The sequence below is a fragment of the Cebidichthys violaceus genome, unplaced genomic scaffold (genome assembly GCF_023349555.1).
Source record: "Cebidichthys violaceus isolate CVI_PGR_0920_01 unplaced genomic scaffold, fCebVio1.0.p SCAF_20, whole genome shotgun sequence".
In the NCBI taxonomy this organism is placed as follows: domain Eukaryota; kingdom Metazoa; phylum Chordata; class Actinopteri; order Perciformes; family Stichaeidae; genus Cebidichthys; species Cebidichthys violaceus.
The window spans coordinates 11679615-11703212 of NW_027176373.1; the positions used below are offsets into that span (position 1 = coordinate 11679615).

The window sequence follows — 23598 nt, forward strand, 5'->3', positions numbered from 1 at the left end:
CTCCAAACATACTATTTGTCTACAATCAGGTTGTTTTGCAGAATGAAAATGGTAAGCATAAAGCTTGTTTTTGTTGCAACTCAACAAGATGAGAAAATGCTTGACTGCAGGGCATTGTCATTTACCAGAACCCGCTATTTCCTGCAAAAGTATGTCAGCATGATTTGTGCTCTCTACTGATACTCGTTGAAGTTCCTAAATTATTAAAGAAATCTTTTATGTCAGCCCTTCCATTTGTATCTAAATGCAAGTAGAACAAATGAGGAAGCTGCTTGAACACACTCTGCAAAAATATCCACGTTTGTTGTTCGTTATGGGTCTTTTGCAGGGGGGGGGGTTTGAGGGAGAGCAAGGGTGATATGAGTTTGTGTGTGTGTGTGTGTGTGTGTGTGTGTGTGCGTGTGTGTGCGTGTGTGTGTGTGTGTGTGTGTGTGTGTGTGTGTTGGCGAGGTTAGCCGTCTAACTCAATCTGTCCGAGCTCATGTTTCTGTCAGGGTTAGCGTAAGCCAGCAGTCGGATATGTCAGACACTAAATGCCAGTTTCGGGGGAACAAAGTCACTTTATTTTTTGTCTCCATTTCATGTGTAGGAGCTCAGGGGAACAAATCACAGGCAGACCGTGGAGGTTACTGCTATATGAGCGGGTGTCAGCGTTGGAATAAAAAAGAATACTGACTAGGGACAGATAACTATGCAGCAGGGAAGATGCTACTACAAAGTATGCTGATGTGCGTGAATGCATGCGACACATGGTGATGTCGTTCCTCTCGTGGAGACAGAGAACTGTCACAATCTGCACCTCAAGCACTCTTTCTTTCTCCCTCTCTCTCGCTCTGACACTGTCTCTCTGTTTCAGAAGAGCAGTCAGAATGAGAGAGTTTTTTTCTTTTAAGGGGGTCGTTGCTGTAAAAATAACAAAATTGTAGTCTGCGAGCAGTGATTTTTGTGAAGTGGCTGTTGCCCGTCTCTCACCCATTCCCTCTCCCAGTCAAGCTCATTCTCACACATCACAGCCTCTACCTCCCTCCCTCCCTTCCTCCCTCACTTCCTCCCTCCTTCCCTCCTGTCTCTCTCTCTCTCTCTCTCTCTCTCTCTCTCTCTCTCTCTCTCTCTCTCTCTCTCTCTCTCTCTCTCCCTCTCGCTCATGAATGTCACCTCTACTGATGGTGGCTGCTGGAATTCACGCACACATACTCTCACAACCACTCGCTGACTTTGGATGGGAGGAGGAGGGGGAAAAGGAGGAGGAGGAGGGAGGGTGGGTTCAGTGAGGACTGTTGGAAAGGAGCGTGCCATCGGAGGCAGAAGAGGAATCTCTGTCTGTCTGTGTCCATGTCTCTGCTCTGTTCCCGGCTTCATTCCTGCAAAGACCGCCGATGTCCCGCCTGCTGTTCTACCTCTGGAATTAAGTCGGCTGGATTACCGCTCGGACTCTCAGCTCATTATTCCATGCTGCCACCTTTAAATGGGAGGCAAAGTTGGACCTCCGTGGACTGCACAAATGGTGACAAACAGTTTGATTCTTCTCGCGCTTTTAAGAGCTTCCTAGCATTCAAAATGACTTCACTTTTCTTCAGTAAAAGCGTTTTTATATGTAAAATCATTTGAGCTCCTTCCCTTTTGTGTTGTCTCGTCAAAGTAGGTTAGTTATTTTACAATATTCATTTTTTTTAACTTGGCTATTGAGGTGTATTTCAATGTGCAAGATGAGTGGGGAAGAGGGGTAGAAATATGTCTCTGTTGTCACCTTTTTGAAAGTCCGTCATTCTAACCTTGGTCTGTTATTTTTTTAAACTGAAAATGTGACTGTGGCACTTTTTCGTGTGCTCTGTTAGGGTCATATTTTTATTTTTGGTCAGGGTGGAGGCTTTACAATGGACTGCAGGTGAACTTGCCACTCATCCAGTTCTTCACTCTCCAAGGGAACCCTCAAACTAAACTCTTTCCTGTTAACCCACTTAAACGCCCCGATCTCCCCTGTGGGGGATTCTCTAAACCGTCTGTCCTACTCTAGTTTTTGGAGGAAAGCAAACGCCAAACCAGCAAGGGGGATACTGGGAACGAAGATACCCCCCTCCCAAAAGGTGAGAGGGGGGGAAGATGGCAGCTCTCGCCAGCTCTCTCATTAGACAGAAACGGGCGGTCAAGGAGGACCCAACCAACCGACCGGTAGCCAACAAGCGTAAGCCCTGTCCTAAGAGCAACAAGTCCTTGTGCCAGAAACAGATCCTGGTCCTGATCTCCAAAGTACGACTATGCGGGGGTCGAAAAACACGAAATGAGAAAAGACCAGGTGAGTCACTGCAATCGTTTTCATCTGTCTCTGCTTGTTCTTTCTCTCGATCATATGTTGGTATATTTGGCTAGAAGTGAAAGTTTAGATTTTCTATGAGACAACTGAAAATGGAGCAAACGAGATTTAGATTTTTACATTACATCTTTATCATTAAATTCAATAACCAAATTTGTTATCAAAATGTCAAGTTTTCAAATTTAACATCGAAAGTCAATTTGAAAAAGAGTCCCACAGGTTTATTATTAAGTCAATCAAAGACGTGCAAGTGAGCTTTTCCATATCATTCAGTTTTCAATTCCTGTGTATATGAAACTGCAGATTAACATTGTCATCAAAATACTTTTCCATTAGAAACAAGGAAACACCCAGTATTACATAGATTCACAGAAGTTATCAACTTAATATCTGTTGTGGTCATATCTCATCGAACCTAAACGTTTCACAATAGCAGTTATTTTTTGGGTAGCCACCTCCTGCAGTGTCACCTGTTTGATACACTGACCAATAGCTGCTGCACTCAGCTCAGCAGAGTAAAAATAAAACAAGACATTGAATAAATGCAAAAAACAGCTGAAATGACTTTCCATACACCAAATGGAGCTTATGCTTTCCCAAACATATAATTATGCAGAGACTTGCAGGAACAATAATATGTGAAATTGGCTAAAACCATCCTTACAGTTTCATGCAGTCTAAGTATTCTATTGTTTTATGTGCATCTGCAGATTGTGGAATTCAAGGTAAATTCATATGCACATTCATATTTCAGTAACCAATTACCATGTAGACATGATTGCATATATTCCACAACAAAGAGACGTTAGGTAATGTTAACAGATGTGCACACAACTACTGCTATACTGACTAAGTAGAAGTTAAGATTTCTGTTTTGATTGTATTAATTGAATTTATGCACCATCCAGTAATGGATCCATCAATCCTCCATCAGATGGAGGTGGAAGAAGAAAATCCATTGGTCGATTGAGATTTTGATTAGAATATTGGGACATGACATAAATCAATGCTTGTTGTTTGGATGAATCAACTACTAAGTATTGTTTGGTTATTTTTGTGACTATATGTACAATTTGTGCATTCAAAAATAAATAAATTAAAAAGCAAGTTCCTATGGACTGAGCAACCATACAGTGTGTCACATCACCTTCATATATGCAAACCTTTCAAAGTTAAATCTACAGTAGTGGGTAACTCTGTCAGGTTCTCTGATGTACTTTCTCTTTGAAAGCAAAACTTCAACAGAGAATCATATGATGTGTTGCCAACTTCACCTTCTCTCTTGTCAATTAAAAAGAAAAATGTGCCACAACACAAATTAGCACAATTAAAAGTAAAAGATCTCCTTGATATTGTGCTTGTGGCTGCAGTGTGTTGTTGTATTCTTGTTACATATTACTATTCATATATAATTGAATGTCTTGCTATGTATAACGTTTAATGGAAAGTAAACATTTTTGTTATATTTCTTAATTTGCAACCCCCTGTGTATTCCTTTCCATGCTAACTTTTTTCCCCTAAATGTACTTTTGCATTAATTCAGGAGAGAGAGAGTAATGTGATTTCCTCATGTAAATGTGCAGTGTTCCTGAGACCTTTGGTGTGACTGGTAGGCTGCTGTATTATTTAATTCGTAACTGAGAAATGTTTTGCCTTTTTTCATGCACAATTAGTAAGTATAGTATGCTTAAGTTAAATTATGCACATTAAAGAAATGTCGCTCAACAAACAACCTTCATAAAGATGCCACATACTTTCATGGCTGATTGAGGAAGAAACTGCCAATTTAGTGAGCGCCCCCCCCCCCCCCCCCCGGAGCTAAAGACTGCATCTAAGCAGACTGAACGTGAGAATGATGAACGATGAGCACAGCTTTGTGCTTGATGACATGAAAGTCCTCATTTCATTCTGCACCACTATGTTCACATATGTCTTCTATGCTTCAAACAGCATTGTAATGCAAACACTTTGATGTCCACCGCCTGGTGAAAGGAATGATGTACTGTAGATAACATACCGTGCAGTATTTATTGTGAGCACTGTAGAAAGCTTCACCTGAAATTTGTCTGAAGATGAATTAAGTCCTGCTTATTTAGTGGCATTTGTGGTATACTTAGATAATAGACGTGTGAAAAAGTCTTGTTGGTGGCTCAATACCCCTAATTTTCAGACTTTGCAAATGTGACATAACAATGATAACATCTTGTAATATAACAGCTTTGTTTCAAAAAGTGTATTGGAACGGTTGTTTTGCATCTGTTCTGTGGAGCCTGGACAATCTCTGTTTTATGAAACTGGATTTAAGGTGTTGACATAATAATATAAGATGTTCGTCTGGTGTTGTAGTATCAAATGGGCCGATTGTGGACATGAATGAAAAAGCTCTACGCTCACATGAATTCACAGTTACTATATTATGAGATCAATAAGAAGGATTTTATTTAAATTTTTTAAACTAAAATGTGTGGGTTTTTTATGCTATCAGCTCTTTAAGGCTGTATGAAATGATACATGCTAATGCTAGCATGGCAAGGTGCTCACAAAGACAATGTTAATATGCTGTTGTTGAACAGAAATAATGTTTACCATGTTCATCATCCCACTCTATTACGTTAGCATTAAAAACATTTGCTAATCAAGGCTGTACTTTTTGCACAATGGATGGAAATGTCATTCATTTAACACAGGGGTGCCCACACTTTTCTTGCGAGCTACTTTTAAAATGACCAAGTCAAAATGATCTGCCTACATTCAAATTGCTAAATATCTATTTATATATATATGCACATTTCCTCATGTTTGGGTACTTTTCCTCTGTGAGTAAGTTCCAAAACTGTCCATGAGCCCTGGACTTCAGTTGAATGTCAGCCTGTAGTGTCAAAATCTCATCCTCCACTCCAGACGAGTTCAGGTGAAACAGCGTTGTAATTTTTGAATCACCTCAACATCTTCCCGAAATGTGCAGCACATAAATGTAGCGACTGGCTCGAGTAAAGCAAAGTCTTGAAAGCGTTTGTCAAACTCTGGCAGACACTTGTCAATCTGTTCTGTGTAGCGCGCACTGTCAAGTTGCGCACACGGCTTCCGTTGCGTCTCCAGCTCTGACGCGAGGTTTTGGAAGTTCCCCAAATCATTGCACTGCAGCTTTAGCTTCTGCAGTAGAAATAAATTGGGAGGCTAACTAATTAGCTTGCCAGAGTTGTGCGGTTGACCACCCATACGTGGTGACCCGTCTGTTAGAAAAGACGTGATCTCAGACTGGCTGCCATGTACGTCAATCAAGTGGCAAATTCCATGAGGACATCTAATTTTTTTTGAATGGCATGCGATCGACGTATTGGGCACCCCTGATTTAGCAGGTCATGAACTAAAGTATTGGACAAATTGAAACTTTAAACTCATGATGGCACTAGAGGAACAACAAAGTTATTAAAATGGATCTTCTGGGCAGTATGGATATTCTGTCAAATTTCAAGCCAATCTATACAATTGTTCAAATTTCACTAAAATCAAAACATGTTGGTGGTAGTAGTGATGAGGTCAGAGTCACCAAAGTCATTAGGATTCATCCTCTGGGTACCATGAATGTACGTAATTGGTTACAGTCAGACTTGCTCCAAATATACTAACATAATAGACCTGTAGATGTACCGTTACTGGTGCCACACAAGCAAAGAAGGTAATACTTGCTACAATTTAAACAGTTAATGAGTGTTACTGTTCTTGTTTCAAATTGAGAGGAAAGAAACATCTGCCTCAAACCCTTTTAGAGTACTGCCTGAAAGACATTGGGACTTTGGTGTACATACTTTTAAAAGCTCTGTGGGTCTGAAAAAGGCTTTGAGATTAGAAGTAATTCTTCCACATGTATGCCTCAAGTGCATAACTTTTGTAACAAGTGCACATAATAGTTTGTCATTTGCACACAGCTTTTTAATACCTTGTTACCAGGAAATACATTTACACATTTTCTCCATCACAGGATTCTAGATTCTCCCCCAGTGTGTTTTTGTTTTTTTCAACAGGAGAAGTTTGTCTCAGCTGTCATATTAGCATCACAACAGCACACAAGCTATATTTACTACTGCCATAAAGCAATGGGCTAGTGAAATGATAGGGACGGACATAAACCCTGCTGCTTATACATGTGGTTAGCACAAAGCTCACATTGGATGAGATCCATGACAAACCACCTGCCTCTCCCCTCTTCATCTTCCTCCTCTATAGGTGTCCTGTACTGTCCCTTACTATACAAGTAACCCCTTCAAGGTCTGGCCTCACCAATGAACAAACTCTCCCCATCAGTGATCTGCTCTGCTGCTCTCTTTTCAGATCAATTCAGCTCATTAATGTATAGCAATTAATCAATAATCACCCACTTAGCTCGTTCAAGGTGGAATCTGACTTGAAAAGGGAGGGATATCGAGCTGCTTGCTCCTGTGAATCACCTTTAGTACCTTTCTCTAAGTTAGATCAAATGAGCAATCATGTGTGATATGCAGACATTTAAATTAGAGATGCACCGACTGCAATTTTCTTGGTCGATTCTGATTTCCGATTTTCCAAAGCCTGACTTAATATTCCAACATTTTGTAAGAACTATTATTGACTGCAAGGCTCCAGGTTAGCTTTTTTCACCACTGTCCCGAAAAAGAATTTCAAAAGTCCCAAAGTAAACCATAAAAAATTCCCTTTACTTTGTTATTATCTATAATGGTTATTTGGAGAAAAAAACACAATTCAAATAATTAAGAAATAAATTGTATCAACTAAATTTGAATTTGAACCTCAACGTAATTATCTCTAATTATGTATTATAAGATGCTTAGAGCCAGTGTTAGGAAGTTAAATAGGTAATAATAATATCTATTTTGTATTGCTGTGAAAACATCTCCTTCAAACAACTGCATTCAAGTTTCTTGGCAAAAATTACATTTTCCAAAATGACATTTGTCAATGGTAATTTTTACGGAGTACATCTTGAACGCATCATAATGCAAGTCAATGCAACCTCCATTAACGTTAGCTGTCCAAATGTTTATTAAGGTTGTTCATTCACGGCTTATTTTGGCTTGTTTAGTGACAAATTGCGAGCTTTATCCCTTTTCACTCCCGCTGTTGTGTGTGCATTTGTTTGGTTGTGCCGTTACAGTCTGTGCAGCTGTGTGCCGACGTACAAAACCATGGCACATATATGTAAAAGTGACCGGCGAAAAAGTGCAGGAATATAAGTGTAATCTGCTGAAAATCGGCTGCCTATCGATCGGTGCATCTCTAATTTAAACCTAAAATTTGCCAGATATGTGCCACAAAGAAATAATCTGTAGAGTTTGGTAGATATGTCACTAGACTCAACAGGATTTCCACAGAAATACAAATATGCATTAAAAATAGCAGCACTATCAGCTGAGTCGTTAGAAACAAATGCATGCCAATATAGTGCTGACATAGACATCTTGTAGCATCGTGTGGACTTGTTTGGCTTGGAGGTGCACTGTAGTATGTTGTAGGTGTAAGCATCAGAGGGGCCAGTCGACGGTTGGAGCACAAATGTAGGGCCCGGCTGGCGAGCAACAGACTGGGTTACAAAGAGAGATCCAGCAGAGGATAGCATTAAACTGACCCCAGGAGACAGGGGCCGCAAACTTGCTTACTCAACAACACCTGATCAGACAATGCAGTGTTGGGTAGCTTCTCATCAGAACTTTACTGACTGTGACAGGGGTCAGAGAGAGGGAGACAGAGAGGGGGGCTGAGACAGAGAGGGAGGGCGAGTGTGCGGAGGTAAACAGAGGTTTCAAGAGAAAAGTATTACTGATGTCAGAGAAAAACTGTATCAAAAGGTGCAGATGGGAGGCAATGATGGGGGTGGACGCGGATAAAGAGGTAATCAAAAGTACAGGAAGAGAGGCAGAGAGAGAGAGAGAGAGCAGTGGAGATTAAAGGGAAAAGAATTGCAGTGAATCAGGCTCCCGTCGAGGCAGCATGTAGAAAACATGAGATGGGAAGCCACGGGGAAGGATATGAACTGTCACTTTAGAACAGCTTCCCTCACACATGAAGTACTTGTTCAATAATCTGTCTATAAAGTAGGTTGCTTCTTCTATATATTGAAAGTTGCAGTGTTTCAGTTGGTTGCATTTGGGTGGGTGGGTCGGTGACTGGTGGAGAACCCCGTCTCCTAGAAATTACGTTTATATGCTACTTATTTGTAAGGCCAGATAAGTTTTGAGTGTTTTTTTGAGCAGAGTAAGTTCTAAGTTCTCATACCAAACATATGTCGTAGGGAAGCAACGGATTTTGCGTCCCATCTCCCGTGTGTGGTTAGGTTAAACGCCCTTAAAACATATGTATTTTCTATTATTCTGACCACTACAGACTGGTTTGAAGGGGGCTGGGCTCAGTTGGAAGCTGGTGATCTCACATACTTCCATGCACCAATCACGATTTATCAAACTTTTTTTTATCTTTACTTACATATTTCGTTTATTAAAATCTGATGACAGCAGCAGGTGGGCTGCTGCTAATGTTGCCAGGCCACTGTCAATGAAACGCTATACACGACTCACTCACACAAAACACACAACAATTTTTCCTTCAACATAAAAGTTCCCTATGTACCAAAACATAACCATAAAAAAATTAAAACATTTTCACTGAACATTTTTACGATACTTTCATCTACTTGGTAACTATGTTCATTAATAACATATGGTTATATATGGGTGTACTGCCAGCTTCATGCTACAATTATTATGGCCGAAAATGTCACAGTAAACGGTATTGTCATAATAATCCATACATTTCTAACATCAGTGTACGGACAGCTACTTCTAGTTATCTGTCTTAATCTTTAGAACTACCAACCTGTGTTTAAGTTCAACAAAGCTGCATCATCACTGTTCAGTTTAATAGATTTGATTAAATCCAGGGTAATTGTGGTGTGAAGTAATTTTACTGTATCTTATCTTGTATAGCATATGAAAGCATTCATCTTTATATACGTGTTCTGCTGTCTTTTGGGTGTTTATAGCTGTGACATTTTTTATTTATAACCTTTCGTTTTGTTTCTTTTTCACTCATGTAAAATGCTGCTCTCTTCCATAAACTAGAATGTTTCTCCACAGAATATATAGGTACTGCAGTAAAACACGGTGTACCGGCACATCTATGTTCTGAACTTACCAACTAAATAGAGTAGAAGTGCCATGACACTGCTCAAGGCAGACGACATCCAGCCCAAATTCAATTTTGAGAGAAGAAACAACAACTTTCTGTCCGTCTGTATCTAGACGAGACAGACAAAAGATTAGTGGGTGATTGCTGCTGATGTCATCCAATTTCTGGGGATTTTCAGCTTACAACAAACTTGTTTCATCAGAGGGAACGTAAATACAGTATCTGGTACTAATGGCGTCAATTGAAGGGAATGGGGAGGCAGCTGTTGCGTAGAAGTAGGTGATCTGGTTAATCCCTTAAACTTTCTCCAAGACGCCCACTTCAGATTAAACCACAATGAAACAACAAACTTATGAGGTCTAATCTTTTAGCTTGTCCTATATAAAGCTCAATCCATTAGAGATTAAGGGATTTATTTATGTATTTTTTTTTCATTTTGAAGGTTTATCTAACTTTATGTCTCTGGGTTGCAGATGTCCTTTAGACTCTCAGCAAAAATAGTCAATGGACATGAAGGGATCAGGGGGATCAGTGACTTTTTCTATGAATATTATTGCATTTAGAGTTTAGAGTTGGCTTGTGAAAAGATATTGAGCTGAGGAGAGGCTGTTGACAATGGCCTTAAGTCTTATTCAAAGTGAGGAGGCGGACAGATGTGTGTACAAAGAACACCCTTTTGTTTCCTCGTCCTGAGAATACCACCTTAACCTCCCACACATACCTGCTAAATTCAATCTGTGGGTGCTTTGATTAAAACTGACAAGGACAGATTGAATTTAACTCTAACAAGAGAAAGACAGTGAGGATGGAGGACACCTATAGAGGTAATGATGAGAAGACAAGGAGAAGTAGAGAGGATGTGAGAGGAGGAGGGGCATGACGGGAGATGTACTGCAGGAGAAACAGGAAGTCCTCTGGTAAAATACCCAAAAGATGCGTCTGTGTCTACACACGCGACAGTATTAACCCATTTAATCCCACATTTTTCCCAGACAGGAAAATATCCAAATCATGTGTCATTAGTAACTCTTTATTATGTAATGTATTTTTAAATTTTCATAGAAAAGTATGTGAAAAAGTTCTATGTTCGGTCACAATTGTGACTGGTGGGATAATGTGAAGACATTTATTGACAGAATTAACGTGTTTTTTATACTTTTTTGTTATACAATCCAGCCCAATTATTAACACATTTAAAACTCTGTTACAAGCACAAATATATATATATATATATATATATATATATATATATATATATATATATATATATATATATATATATATATATATATATATATATATATATATATATATATATATATATATATATATATCAGTTTATAGTGTCAGTATAGTGCCAGTGTCAGTTTATACATTAGTGAACTTAACCCTTAACCTGGGGCTTCCCTTAACCTCAACTTGTAAGAACCTGCAAGGTCTAGTTTCTAGTTTCTGCCTTGTTTTACACTTGTTTTACAAAACCGGGAACTTGGATATTTGTCATTGAAAAGAGCAACAACATACGGCAATACATGGACAAACATCATTTATAGTGCATCGTAGGCGAGTTTGGCAAGTGCAGCTCAGTTGCGACAAATTGCAGCCAATAGATTTTCTTTTACATTTACTTGTGATGACCTTTAGCGGTCAGACTCGTTAAATTAATATGAGTGCCCCACTCGCAGTAAGAGGTCGACAGAATGGAGCAAAGAAGAGTACTCAAGACTGACCAGCTTCAACACTGCTGACCGACTCCCCAGTGTCGGGTGCAGCCCTCAGTTGCCCCGAATTGAAGCACCTGCAGCTGCCGGCCGTGCGCTCTCTCTACTCCATACCATCAAAAAAACACCCAGCTGCTAAATTTACTCCTGAATCAGAATACTGAATAATCTGGCGGAGAACAGCGCCTTCATTTCTGAGCGCTCTATGTAGACCGATATAGCGATGAGCCAAGTGTAAAAATATAGATTACTACTCCTGTAAACCTGCTGTGTTTGATGAAATGTGTAGTTTGTGCTCTGCTCCCTGGCATGCATGTTTGCGTATGTGTACTGTAAATTAATTTCTTCAAGCCTACTTATGCGCCTGCTTCTTTGTGCATCTGTATGTTTAGATGCCAGTGTGTGAGTATCGAAACTGTGTCAGCTAAACTCAGAGAGCGTTTTGCTGAAATTCAATGGATTCCCTCCTCCCATGAAGAGCTGCAATGCAGAGTCTCTACTCATGGTTTTCTTCTTCTTCTTCTTCTTCTTCTGCGTGGGAAAAGCGCACCGTGTAAGGACTATTTCAAAGTGTTTCAGTGAGCAAATCAATGCAAGTTCAAATTCTGAATGCTTTGTTGTCATTCACTGTGCTGTTTAGCTTGGCGGTTTGTTTACTTGCGTGATCACCACATGATCTGACAGAGGTCTGGACCCCTGTGGGAGTGCAGAGGAATGTTTGTGTTTGTTCTGCATATATTAAAGTGTTATTTGTGTCCTTGCTGGCGGGTCCGTGGGGAAAAGGACAGGTGGGGTGGGGTGGGGGGTTGGGGGGGGCTTTGGGGAGCTGTTAGGCTCAGCGGTCTTGCGAGGCGAGTAAGCGGGAGATTTTTAACCTGAAGAAATAAAATGTGTCCGTGAGGCTGCAGTACGCACCGCATCGCCCTGAACCGGGCCTGCGCTGAGCATCTTGTCAAGTGTCACTGATATGTACCTGTCATAATGCTAATGAAGCACATATGTGAATATTGTACGCATAGGGGAAGCGGTGCGAGTCCTATTTGCCTCTTCTCGTGTTTGACACACTCCTGTCAGCACCATTAATAAGCGGCAATAACTCCGTCTTACTTATGTGAACTGCCGCCATTGTCACGTGAAATGATTTATGGAGCCTCAAATTCTATTCAGAGGCCATTGTTGGAGCTGCAGGTGATGCGATACACTTCATTCATTCCTAGTCCTTCTTTAACCTCGCCCTCGTCCGGCTATCCCTCTTCTTGCTCCTCTACAGCATCCTCTCTCAACCCATCTTCCCCTATATCTGCTCCCCCTGCTTCCCACGTCTGCTTGTCGCAATCTTTGTATCCATCACTGCCCTTCTCTCTCGCTCTTGCTCCCATCCTTCCCTCTTTTATTTTGGGGAAAAACGTAGAGCATCCCTCGGTCTTGCCTCCGTGGTGTTAACTAGCTTTCGCGACTTCCTACCTCCCTTGCTCCTCTCCCTCTCTTCCCCCCCTCTATCTTCCCACAAGGTTGATAATTACAGTACTAGCAGCACTGTAGCTCATGGCCCAGTTTAGAAAAGGGAAGAGGAAAAAAAGGAGGAACCTTGTTCTCCTTTTATTAGAAGAAGAATCAAACACTACACAAGAGACAGACTCCCTCTTTAACGCATACATGCAGTACACATGCAGGTGCATGCATGCACACGCACGTGTACTGGATGCAAGCATGCATACACAAAGAGTGAGAGGTATAGCGAGAGCAGCTGAAATTTAGAGAGCTTGATGAGAAGGGAGGGTAGAGTCAGGGAGTCCTGAAAATACAAGCCAAGGAAAACCCCTGTTGTTTGGTTTCGGTCAGAGCAGAAGAAGAAATGCCCTTGGCTGCTCAGTCATGCAGACCCCCAGTAATTACCTCCAACCTTATCAAGAGTAGCTCGGCTACAGGGAGATCAGCAAGCAACTCACTGAGGTCAAATCGAGCTAGATAAATACATTAGCGTAATGATAACCAACACCGAGCCATACACTACGCTGATTAGCGATAAACCTCAACCACTGCTTCTATCTCGGAGCAATTACATCGCTGCGAAGGGTTTAAGTGTCCTTGATGGCAGCCGTGATGCATGAAGTGATTACCTTGGGTTCTTATGTGCATTGACCTCATTTATACAGACACACACATAATTGCTGTGCGAATGGTTGCACTGTAACACCAGGCTCCAGTCTCCCCCAGGTGATTTTCAAAATGATTATCAGTGCTGAATGTAAAGTGATGAGGGGGCATCCCTGTGTAGACCGGTTACTGCTGGGATTGGAGGAAAACCCAATTTAATAAACAAAATGCTCTTATGGCTATAATCTCTTTTGCTTTTCTAAACTTGGACCGCTTACTTGATCATCTGTTAACCTCTGCCTGAAAGTAGCAAATCAAATATTCCTCCCAAACAACAAGAAAATGTCTCCGTCAACTGGGAATTCCATCACACTTATGCATAAACTATATGAAGTTCAATTAAAAGGTGTACGTACAGTAAAACTCTTGCTATCAAATTAAAACAAAATGCCAAAATAAGCAATTGCTTGTCACTTTAACAGAATTAAATTACCAGTGAAGCTGTGGTTAAACCTCCCGCAAAGATGGTCAAACTTTTCGATCTATTCTCCTGCGGCGTTCTTCTTGCGGCAAACCCACATTCTCAAAGCTCCTCGAAGCTGTCCATTATCTCATCCCATCCGCATCCATGTAGTTAGAAAACATTGATTGTGCACAGAGAGCTGACAACCTGCTGCACAAAACCCCCACAGAGGGCCGTGTGTGCGATGATGTGACGTCACTTTGGCGGTGCAGACACTTTGACCTTCAGTGCTCATACAGTATCTTTTAAAGCCACATCCCTTAAGGCACTCCCTCTACACACTTGCTCTTCCGCTTGTCAACTGCTAGTCATATTTTGTGCGGAGAGGTCACTTGGAAATGGGCCTGCTGATGAGTCAACATGTTGTCGAGTGCACTGACAGCATCTGCGTGCCGATGTACATAAACAGACAGGGAGCTGTCTTTGACCCACACTCCACTGACCTGGATCAGTGAATGTTTTCCTGTCACTCAAGCCCACACGTGTCCCAGGAGTGATGAATGTCGTCGCACACCTCCTCTCTGCGGGAAATACCCAGGACAGTCAAGGTTGCAGGTTGTGTTTCTGGCATAGCTGGTGAAAAGTTCTGCGAGGCAGATGTCTGTGTGCTCACCCTGAAAGGTAATGCGCAGCCCCTGCTGTTGTTTTAACTACAGAACAGGGAAGCAGCTCACAGTGGATGACTCACACCACACCATATAGGACACATGTGGTAAAATGAATGATTATGAGCAGTCTCAATTGGTTCGAGGTCCATTTATGGTATAGTCGTGATCCAAATGTTTTACTTTGCTCACAGGAGAAAACTCAGCACAAGGTGTAAATCTAGGCCTGTTCATCTGTGTTGAAGATAAACATCCGTTCCTCCACCCGGAAAACAATAATTTTTATGACAATGTCAACCCACTCCCTTTCTGATTATGAGTCCTTAGATGCATTTTCTTAATTTTCCAAAACAAAAAAAGGCCGCTGTGAACCATGGCTTGATTTTCAACCCCTCAGGGGGACTCGATTCTCACGCTGTTGTCTCATATGAATGTCAAATTACCAGGACTCTTCTGAATCGTTAAGCATTTACTATAAAAGCAAACACCGTTTCAAAACCATTAAAATCTGAAAATCTGCAACTATTTTGATAATCAATAAATCGTTTTTACTCATAATTTCAAGCTAAACCTGAAGGGTCATGAGATGATTTATTAGTTACAAAAGATGACAAAAACATTACATTACATTACAGTCATTTAGCAGACACTTTTATCTAAAGCGACTTACAATTCAGTATTTATCTACACACCATAGACGCAGCTACGGGAGCAATTTTGGGGTTAAGTGTCTTGCTCGAGGACACATTGACATGAGACTAGCGGAGCACTGACCCTCTGATTGAAAGGCAGCCCTGCTCTCCACAAAACAAAGTTCTGTTACATAAATTAGTATTTGTCTTGTGGACCAAAATATTGGATAGTTGTACCTGTTTGTGCATTAAACTGGTATTTAAATGGAACTGCCAAGTGACAATGAGCCTCAACTAGCCACTGATTTAATCTTCAACAAAAAATCCTACAAATTGAAGTTGTGGGGTTCGAAAAAAGTGCACATTTAGGGGACAGGGAAGGTAAAATGAAAAAAGGCTATTCAGTTGCACTATAGTAAATGTAACATATAATGACCTTGGTGCTTCGGCCATACTAGGGATTAAACGTCACAAATTTCTCGGCTTTTGCTTTTTCGATTTTGACCAGTCCTCTCTCTCGAGTACCCCTTTAATGCATCCCCTGCAGCAGATTGAAAGGTACAAAAAAAAGCTATGTTCCAGTTCATTGCAGTTCATGAAGACATCATAAAAGACTTAGTATTCAAGTATGCGGTGTGAAATATTCCACCTGTAAAATAAAGAGAATATGAAAGTACACACAGCCTGTACTGAGTCTCTGGTTTACAGAATGGATGTGCATTTCCCAACCTTTCATTTCTTCAAGAGACGAATCTGACCGTGGCAGATGTGTGTTTGTGTTCTGTGTCACGTCCTCTATTTTACTTTTTGATGAAAGGGGCGTGTTGCTTTGGTGACAATGTGACATGTTTGTTGAAGCCTTGATGTATTCACTCCTAATGCCAACGTACTGCAACATTTACAGCAGAACAAGTGTGTGTGTCTGTTTGTGTTTGTGTGTGGTAGTGTGTGTGTGTGTGTGTGTGCACATTATGCAGACTCGGATGCTGTCAGGACGGTGAGAGGGGAGCAGTTGGCAGAATACGCATGGGGCTGTAGTGCATCTTTGCTATTTGATGACAGTGAGTCAAGTCAGTGTTATGCACAGTTTTGTTCATTTGCATGTTGTTAAAAGCCTGCACTCAACTATTGGAGTCAAATGAGAGCTTCAGAATTTCACAGTAGATGCCAGTCTACGTGGAAAGAAAAGCAAAAATAATTTAGAAAAGAGGAACTTAGTACTAAATTCACTACCTGTGGTCACTTTTACACATTATCTATTGATCCAGGACCCATTTTATTGTGTTCATTGCAGGAAAAGTAATTTAGTTTTTTCCTGAGAAAATCCACTAATTTGGTCTTCTAGACCCCAAAAATCTGTACAGAAACTATGACATACCCTGGGACAAACTACCAGACGACGTCCTGTTCACCCCACACAGCCACCCTGTTTAATGTGAGAGTGACAGAATAAGGGATATGAATCCATGGCAGAGAGGGTGTAAATTTGACACTGTAACATACTTTCTTACAAGAAGTAGCACATGTAGTATTTTTACTGCAGTAGTATTTCTACAACTACTACTCTCAGTTGGACACTCTCAGTCTTTAATGCGCCGTCAGAATATATCTGTGACTCCAACTGTTCTGTCCATCTACAGTAAACCACAACACTAAAGGTTATTACACCTTATTATAACCTTATTGACATGTACCTTCCAGTTCTAAATGTCCACAACAACAACACTTTGTCTCAGTAACAAAACATGAGTTTCAATTATATAATGAAGGCACACCGACTTCTTGATTACAACGGTTTATAAAACATGACTTTATTGTGCGTCGGGATGAGGATTTTGAAGTTAGAGCCAGCTTTGCTAAGTGAAACATTAGTTTTAGTGCCCCTGACGCCAAACATTGGAGTTTTGATTGCAGCCATATTGCACAAGCTGTCTATTGAAGTTGTGCCTAAATGTGTTATTTTTCTTGCACACATACAGCCGTCACTCTTGATGAAATGACAGTGTCATCTCATTCACTCTGTTCCCCTGCCATCCCTCTGCTCACTTCTCTCCTTCCTGATCCTGCCGTCTCCCTCTCTCTTTCTCGCCCTCTCATCTCCCAGTTTCGCATCTGTGGGGACAAGTAACGAACGGCGTCCCCTGCTCTGATTGGACGACGTGTGATGTTATTAGGTGGGATGAAAGCATGCATAGCTCAAAGGACAATGGAATGGAAAATGGAATAAAGACGAAGAAGAAAGTGCAGGAGTAGGAGATATTGAAATGTTTTGACAAGCAGCTTTGAAAGAGAGAGAGAGAGAGAGAGCGCTGCAGATGCTTGCATGTAACAATGGGAGTAGGTCACACTTTCACTGATGCTTCAACCCTGGCACACTTCCTCTGGGACATAGTCTTACAGATCTCCTCCCTGCATCCTCTGCCACTCTCTTGCTTCCTGTGCCAGTCCGAGAAGACGGGCAGATTGCGCAGTGCCCTAAGGCCCCTTTCCTGGGGAATGTGTGTGAGGACATGGCCGAGGTTTAGCAGTAGGAGAAGCTCCCAGATGGCCCTAAATCCTCCAGAGGCTCTGTCAGGAACTGCTCCTTCATTCACGTTTCCATCTCCATTTTTTTAAGGCTGCATCGAAGGAGACTTGTCAATTCACTGACTGAGCTTTCATCTAAGTGAGGGGACCTACGGGGTTCTCCTTGCAGTCGGAGTAGCCTGGTTGAGGCGGAGAGGTGCTGCGCTCAGGAGAGAATTTAGATTTCCTCAACGCAGAGAGAGTGCTTCGCGTAATTGAGGGTGGCTCTAGTGTTGTCTGAGAGCTACTGCAAAGATTCTGTCTGTTTCTTAAATGAACGCAAAGTAGGCTGCGGGGACTCCACTAATGAAACATTCAATCTCTCTATCACCCTCCATCCTCTCCTCCACCACCCAGCCCCCTTGATTATATATATTATGTTTAGTGGGAAACTGACCAACTCTCTCACTTGACTTCATCCTCTAACGACCCCAGAAAATACATTACATTACAGTCATTTAGAGATTCAAAGCGACTTACAATTCAGTATCTATCTACACACTGTAGACGCAGCTATGGGAGCAGTTTTGGGGTTAAGTGTCTCAAGGACACATTGACATGAGACTAGCAGAGCAGGGGATCGAACCGCCGACCCTCTGATTGAAAGGCTGCCACTTAGCCACGGTCACCCCATAAATACTACTGGTGGCAAGTGGACTGTTCCTAATAGCTTATGTTATACATGCATTTTATTCTGCTACAGAATTTATATTCATTGTATGTGATTCATTGCATAAGAGTTGAAGAAGTCCAAAAATGTACCTTGGGCAATTCACTAATTAACTAAAACATTGTTGTTGAATACTGAAAGCCTAAACTCTCTATTTTTTATTTTTTATATTTTCTATCCTCTGGAGAAAAATCTCGAACAAGAATTATACAATATAAATAGCTGTATTCTTTTCTTTTGTAGGACTGTGAAGTCTTTTAATGTTGGACAAGTATTCCTCTATTATGTTAATGATATCATGAGCAGCGATGAGGATTGCATCGCTGCTTTTTGCAAATGATGTGGTCCTGATGTCTTCATCGGGCTGTGACCTCCAGCACTCACTGGATCGGTTCGCAGCCGAGTGTGAAGCGGTCGGGATGAGGATCAGCACCTCTAAATCTGAGGCCATGGTTCTCAGCAGGAAACCGGTGGATTACCCATTCCGGGTAGGGAATGAGTCCTTACCCCAAGTGAAGGAGTTCAAGTACCTCGGGGTCTTGTTCGCGAGTGAGGGAACAATGGAACGTGAGATTGGCCGGAGAATCGGAGCAGCTGGGGCGGTATTGCAGTCGCTTTACCGCACCGTTGTGACGAAAAGAGAGCTGAGCCGCAAGGCAAAGCTCTCTATCTACCGGGCAATCTTCGTTCCTACCCTCACCTATGGTCATGTGGACTGGGTCATGACCGAAAGAATTAGATCGCGGGTACAAGCGGCCGAAATGGGTTTCCTCAGGAGGGTGGCTGGCATCTCCCTTAGAGATAGGGTGAGAAGTTCAGGGCTGGGAGTGCCTCGGGATCCCCCAGTCAGAGCTGGCTGATGTGGCCCGGGAAAGGGAAGTTTGGGGTCCCCTGCTGGAGCTGTTGCCCCCGCGACCCGATCCCGGATAAGCGGACTAAGATGAATGAATGAATGAGATCAATCATAATCTGTTCTGCCAGGCATCTTCCCTCCTGGTAAAACTCCCTAAAGGCATTACATTGATGCTCAATAGGCCTTTCACGGGTCTTGATTTCTTAAATGCTTTTGTTATTCATATACTGGAAATGAAGGAGGAGAATGGTGTTATATAAACCCATACTGACACTGTATGAGATCACACGTCTTGTATGTAACGTTTCTAGACCAGTTTGACACTGGTTGATTGTATGATACGAGTAGAACGGCATGCTAGCGACTCTATAAGGCTGCACTCGGTAGTGTCAGCATGCTAACATGCTTACAATGACAATGCTAACATGCTGATGTTTGGCTGGTTTATACATTATCACCATCACTCAACAACCATTGAGGATAATGATAATGTCATCAATTCAGTAGCTAGTATTGGGAACATTTGAATTCTGACTTGATTATGGTACTAGACCAAAAGACAGTGGATCACCACATTTATGAGGATTTGTCCTCTGGAGACTATGAATGTTTGTACAAAATTGTAATGCAATCCTTCCAATGATCCAAAGTTTTAGATATAAACATTATCATGTTCCAACTTCAAACATTGCACAAAGTAGAACTCATCTGTGCTTGGTGAAATATTTGACAAATCCTTTCCTTTTCCAGGTTCAGTAAATCAGTGAATGTCCTTTCTGCTCCTAACCTCTGGCTGTGGCACCACTCGAATACAATGTTGTTTTCCTTGCAGAGCCACAGCTGAAAGGCATTGTTACTCGGCTATACAGCCAACATGGATACTACCTGCAGATGCAGCCTGACGGCACCATGGACAGCACGAGGGATGAAAGCAGCTCATTTTGTGAGTGTATTTCTGTCTATAGCCTACATGTCTTTGCTTGTGGCCGTGTTGCCTAATGACGGACAAATTATTCACAGAGGTACTGGATAGAATGCATGCAACACCTGCAGTTTTAACCATTACATAGCTCATATATGGAACAGCTCGTGACCCCATCGGGAGGCAAATCTCAAACTTTGGCAAAGTTAATGATGTACTTTACAAACTGAGCTAAACAAAACCGCAGCAGGTGTCACACTGTGCTATAGGTCCCTGTGGTAAGTTAGGATTTTGTCAGCTCATGTCTAAATTTGTTCCAATTTGTACTGTTATTTTAGTCTTTTAATGGGAAGGAACATCCCGTCAAACTGCCAAACTTTGGTAAGTTAATGGGCCCTTGCTCATATGCAGAAATGCTTGACATATGTGCTCGTCCTTACAGGCCATCTATACTGGGTTTCAAATCACAGATAGCAATTGGATCTGAAACGTTGAAGTTTATAAATCACAAAAGCTGCTACCCTTCCAAGTGACATACTGCCACCATTGAGATGATGTGAATGTTCACCCTGACCTTTTGCAATCTAATTGTGGCTTTCAGATCAGAAACTATGCAGTGTTCTCTTCCTAGTATCAGGTCTTTGTAATAGCCTATTTGACCTTCCAGACTGTAATTTGAATAGGGCACATTTTTAAGATATATATTGTTTAAGGTATTTATTCAACAACCTGAATCATTTATTGATGAGTTGTCTCTTTTATTGTAGCAGGTTCAGAGTAGTTTAATCAACCCATGTACTGTATATCTATCTATCCTCTGCTCTAAGCTCCATTTGTTTAGGCAGTGGAGAGCATGGTGAAGGTGACGTAGAGTAGTGTTGGCATAAATATAAACTCTGAGGAGTCACAGTATTTGGGCTTACGAGAGATATATCATCAGCAGTGAGAGTGCAACCATTCAGCCTAATACAATAAAGACAGAAAAGCAAACTCTGTTGCTATACAGTACTACAGTTTGATTTTCACAATCGTTTTCTTTTTTTCTCTCTGTCTTTGTCGTGCCCTATCTCTCCCACTTTATTCCCCAATTCAGCACAGTTCAACTTAATTCCAGTGGGACTGCGGATTGTTGCAATACAGGGGGCAAAGACAGGATTATACCTTGCCATGAACAGTGAGGGATACCTCTATACCTCGGTAAGTACGCTCCTACGGATTAAGATTGCTCTGGTTTTAGCTAGTAATGAGTGGATGAACGGAGAGCCAAAAAATGGAGAAAAGTCTGATGAATTGAAGCAAATGGGGGCTGCATTTAACAACAGCAAAACAATATCAAAAACACCTGCTTACAAACTCTCACACAACTCTTGCAGTATAATCCAGGTCCAATTAATCTAGTTGTATGCTCAGTACTTCCCAAACACATGCATCCTCACTAAAACTCACTTACTATCTGAAACACTTCAGATTCGTCCAGACTTGCACGGATGGTTAGCACGCCTGCACAAGCGTGAGACTGTTTGTATGGACATTTTTAAATAGATAGATAAAACAGCATTTTACCAGTTTAACATGAGCTATAGAGTATGTGATGCATGTATACAGTGTATGAGCTGTACACATAGTTGTGTGTGCATGTTTAAGTGTGCATGAATGTATGAAAGATATTTTTTTACAGTTTTTGTGTGCATTTTCAATTAGCGGATAAAAAGAGTGAAAACACCTAAAATTAAAAAAGAAATCTTGAAATTTGTACACTTTGAAAAGTTGAGGTATCAATAAAAAAACTAAATGCAACAAAGTGCAATGGAAACAGATTTACCGAATAAATGAAGACGTACATAAAGCATGACGTCAACAAAGGCTTCTGCTTCTTTTCTCAAATTCTGCAATAAATTTGGATGGAAACCTGGCTATAGAGAGACGCTGAGTGAAAGCCTGGGTGATAAGCCTTAAGAGTACTTTACATTAATATTCCAATTATTTTCGGAAAGACAGGGAGGAAGGAATGTAGGGTGGGTGTAATACTGTTGAATAATCTGGGGTCTCTTGAGTATACAAACTATTGATAGATTTAGGGTCCAGGGCAGTTGGGAAAGTGGCAAGTACGTTACGTTTATTTTGTTTTTGTTGTTTGGATCAGTACTTTTGCACCTGTTAAATCTCAAAAAACATTTACACTTTCACTCTTTTTTTCCTGTGTCACTCACTTTTAAAACAAGTCAATAAGTCTCTGAGATTGCAGACAATAAGAAAAATGCTATCAGTTGAAGGTAAAAATACAAAACAAACTAATTGACTGAGTGAATTATTACATTAACATACATTACACCAGTTCCAGGTGACCAGGAGACAGAAATGTGTATAGCTAAACTCAAGTGTAAGACCCATGACAGAGTGTCAGTTCAACAACTAGTTTTTTCTCGAATTTAGTCAATGCTGCAAAGCACTTCTTAAGTATTATTTCAAGTCTGTCTAACAAAGTGTCAGAAGGGTGTCCGTCAATTAGCCATCAGGGCTTCATACAGTATAAGTGGCAAATTGGTGTATTCAGTTTATATACTAATCTAAAACTTGCAATCGAGAGACAGGCTATTATATTAGCAGAGGGCATTGTCTTCATTTTCAGTCAGTTTCAGAGTAAGCTGCAAGCTGTAATTCTGGTAAAAACCCTTGTGCACTCACTGGACAGTGCTAATCCCAGCATGCTCTCTGATCAATGCTTTGGACAGAGCTAGAGACAGGTTTAGGGCACACAGTCTGATCAGCACCTTGGACAGCACTTGCAACGTGGTTTTAAGTTTAGCGAGATAAAATGGCCCAAACCTTTAAGATCATGTATAACCATTAAATCTTATAGCATGGAAACGTAGAAGCCCATCTCTGCGGCTATGGAGCTGTTTGCTCCGATCAGCACCCTGGACAGTGCTCATAACACTGCTTACATCACCATGACAAACATAGTTCATCACACAAAGCTGTTACGGGAAATTTACTATTCACTTGTCGTCTATCCAGTTCTCTAAGAGCTAACAGCACAATAGCAATCAAGTAATACACATGTTGCTATAAATCACACTGACTAGGCTATCTTTACACCTAAAAAAGATGGTGTCACCAGACATTCTTTTGGGCCAGAATACCTGCAGTAAAATAAGTTGGATTGTGTGAAATATTTTGAAAATGCTACCCTTGTTGACATTATGTCTTCACTTGATTGTTCCTCACAGGTAACACACACATATGTATACCATATACATACTTTACATGAATAAAAATGAAATATCAGAGGATAATACAAGAGCATGCTATTGTTGCAGAGTTTAGTGGAGATGTAAAAATAAATGTCAGTGCCCTTGTATAAATATGTTCTCTTTTGAGGTCATCTGTGTGTTGGTTCCAGTAGAGCCCCTGATTAAGCATGCATTAGACTTTGGTGCCCTGCTCCTGTGAGCAGAGAGGAGAAGGGATTTCCTCAGCGCCAGTCAATAGCTGCACTGCATCCCACACTGACCTCTCT

At 41.2% G+C, this 23598-nt stretch overlaps 1 protein-coding gene across 1 annotated transcript in view; it reads left to right on the forward strand.

The window, feature by feature from the left end:
* Window positions 1–1793: 1793 nt before the first annotated feature.
* The window catches only part of fgf11b (fibroblast growth factor 11b), a 28663-nt gene continuing 6858 nt past the window's right edge, over window positions 1794–23598 (forward strand). The window contains exons 1-3 of the mRNA XM_068716585.1: window positions 1794–2293; window positions 19989–20099; window positions 21172–21275. Of these exons, the coding sequence (XP_068572686.1) occupies window positions 2101–2293; window positions 19989–20099; window positions 21172–21275 (408 nt within the window). The 5' untranslated portion in view covers window positions 1794–2100. The remainder of the gene's footprint in view (window positions 2294–19988; window positions 20100–21171; window positions 21276–23598) is intronic.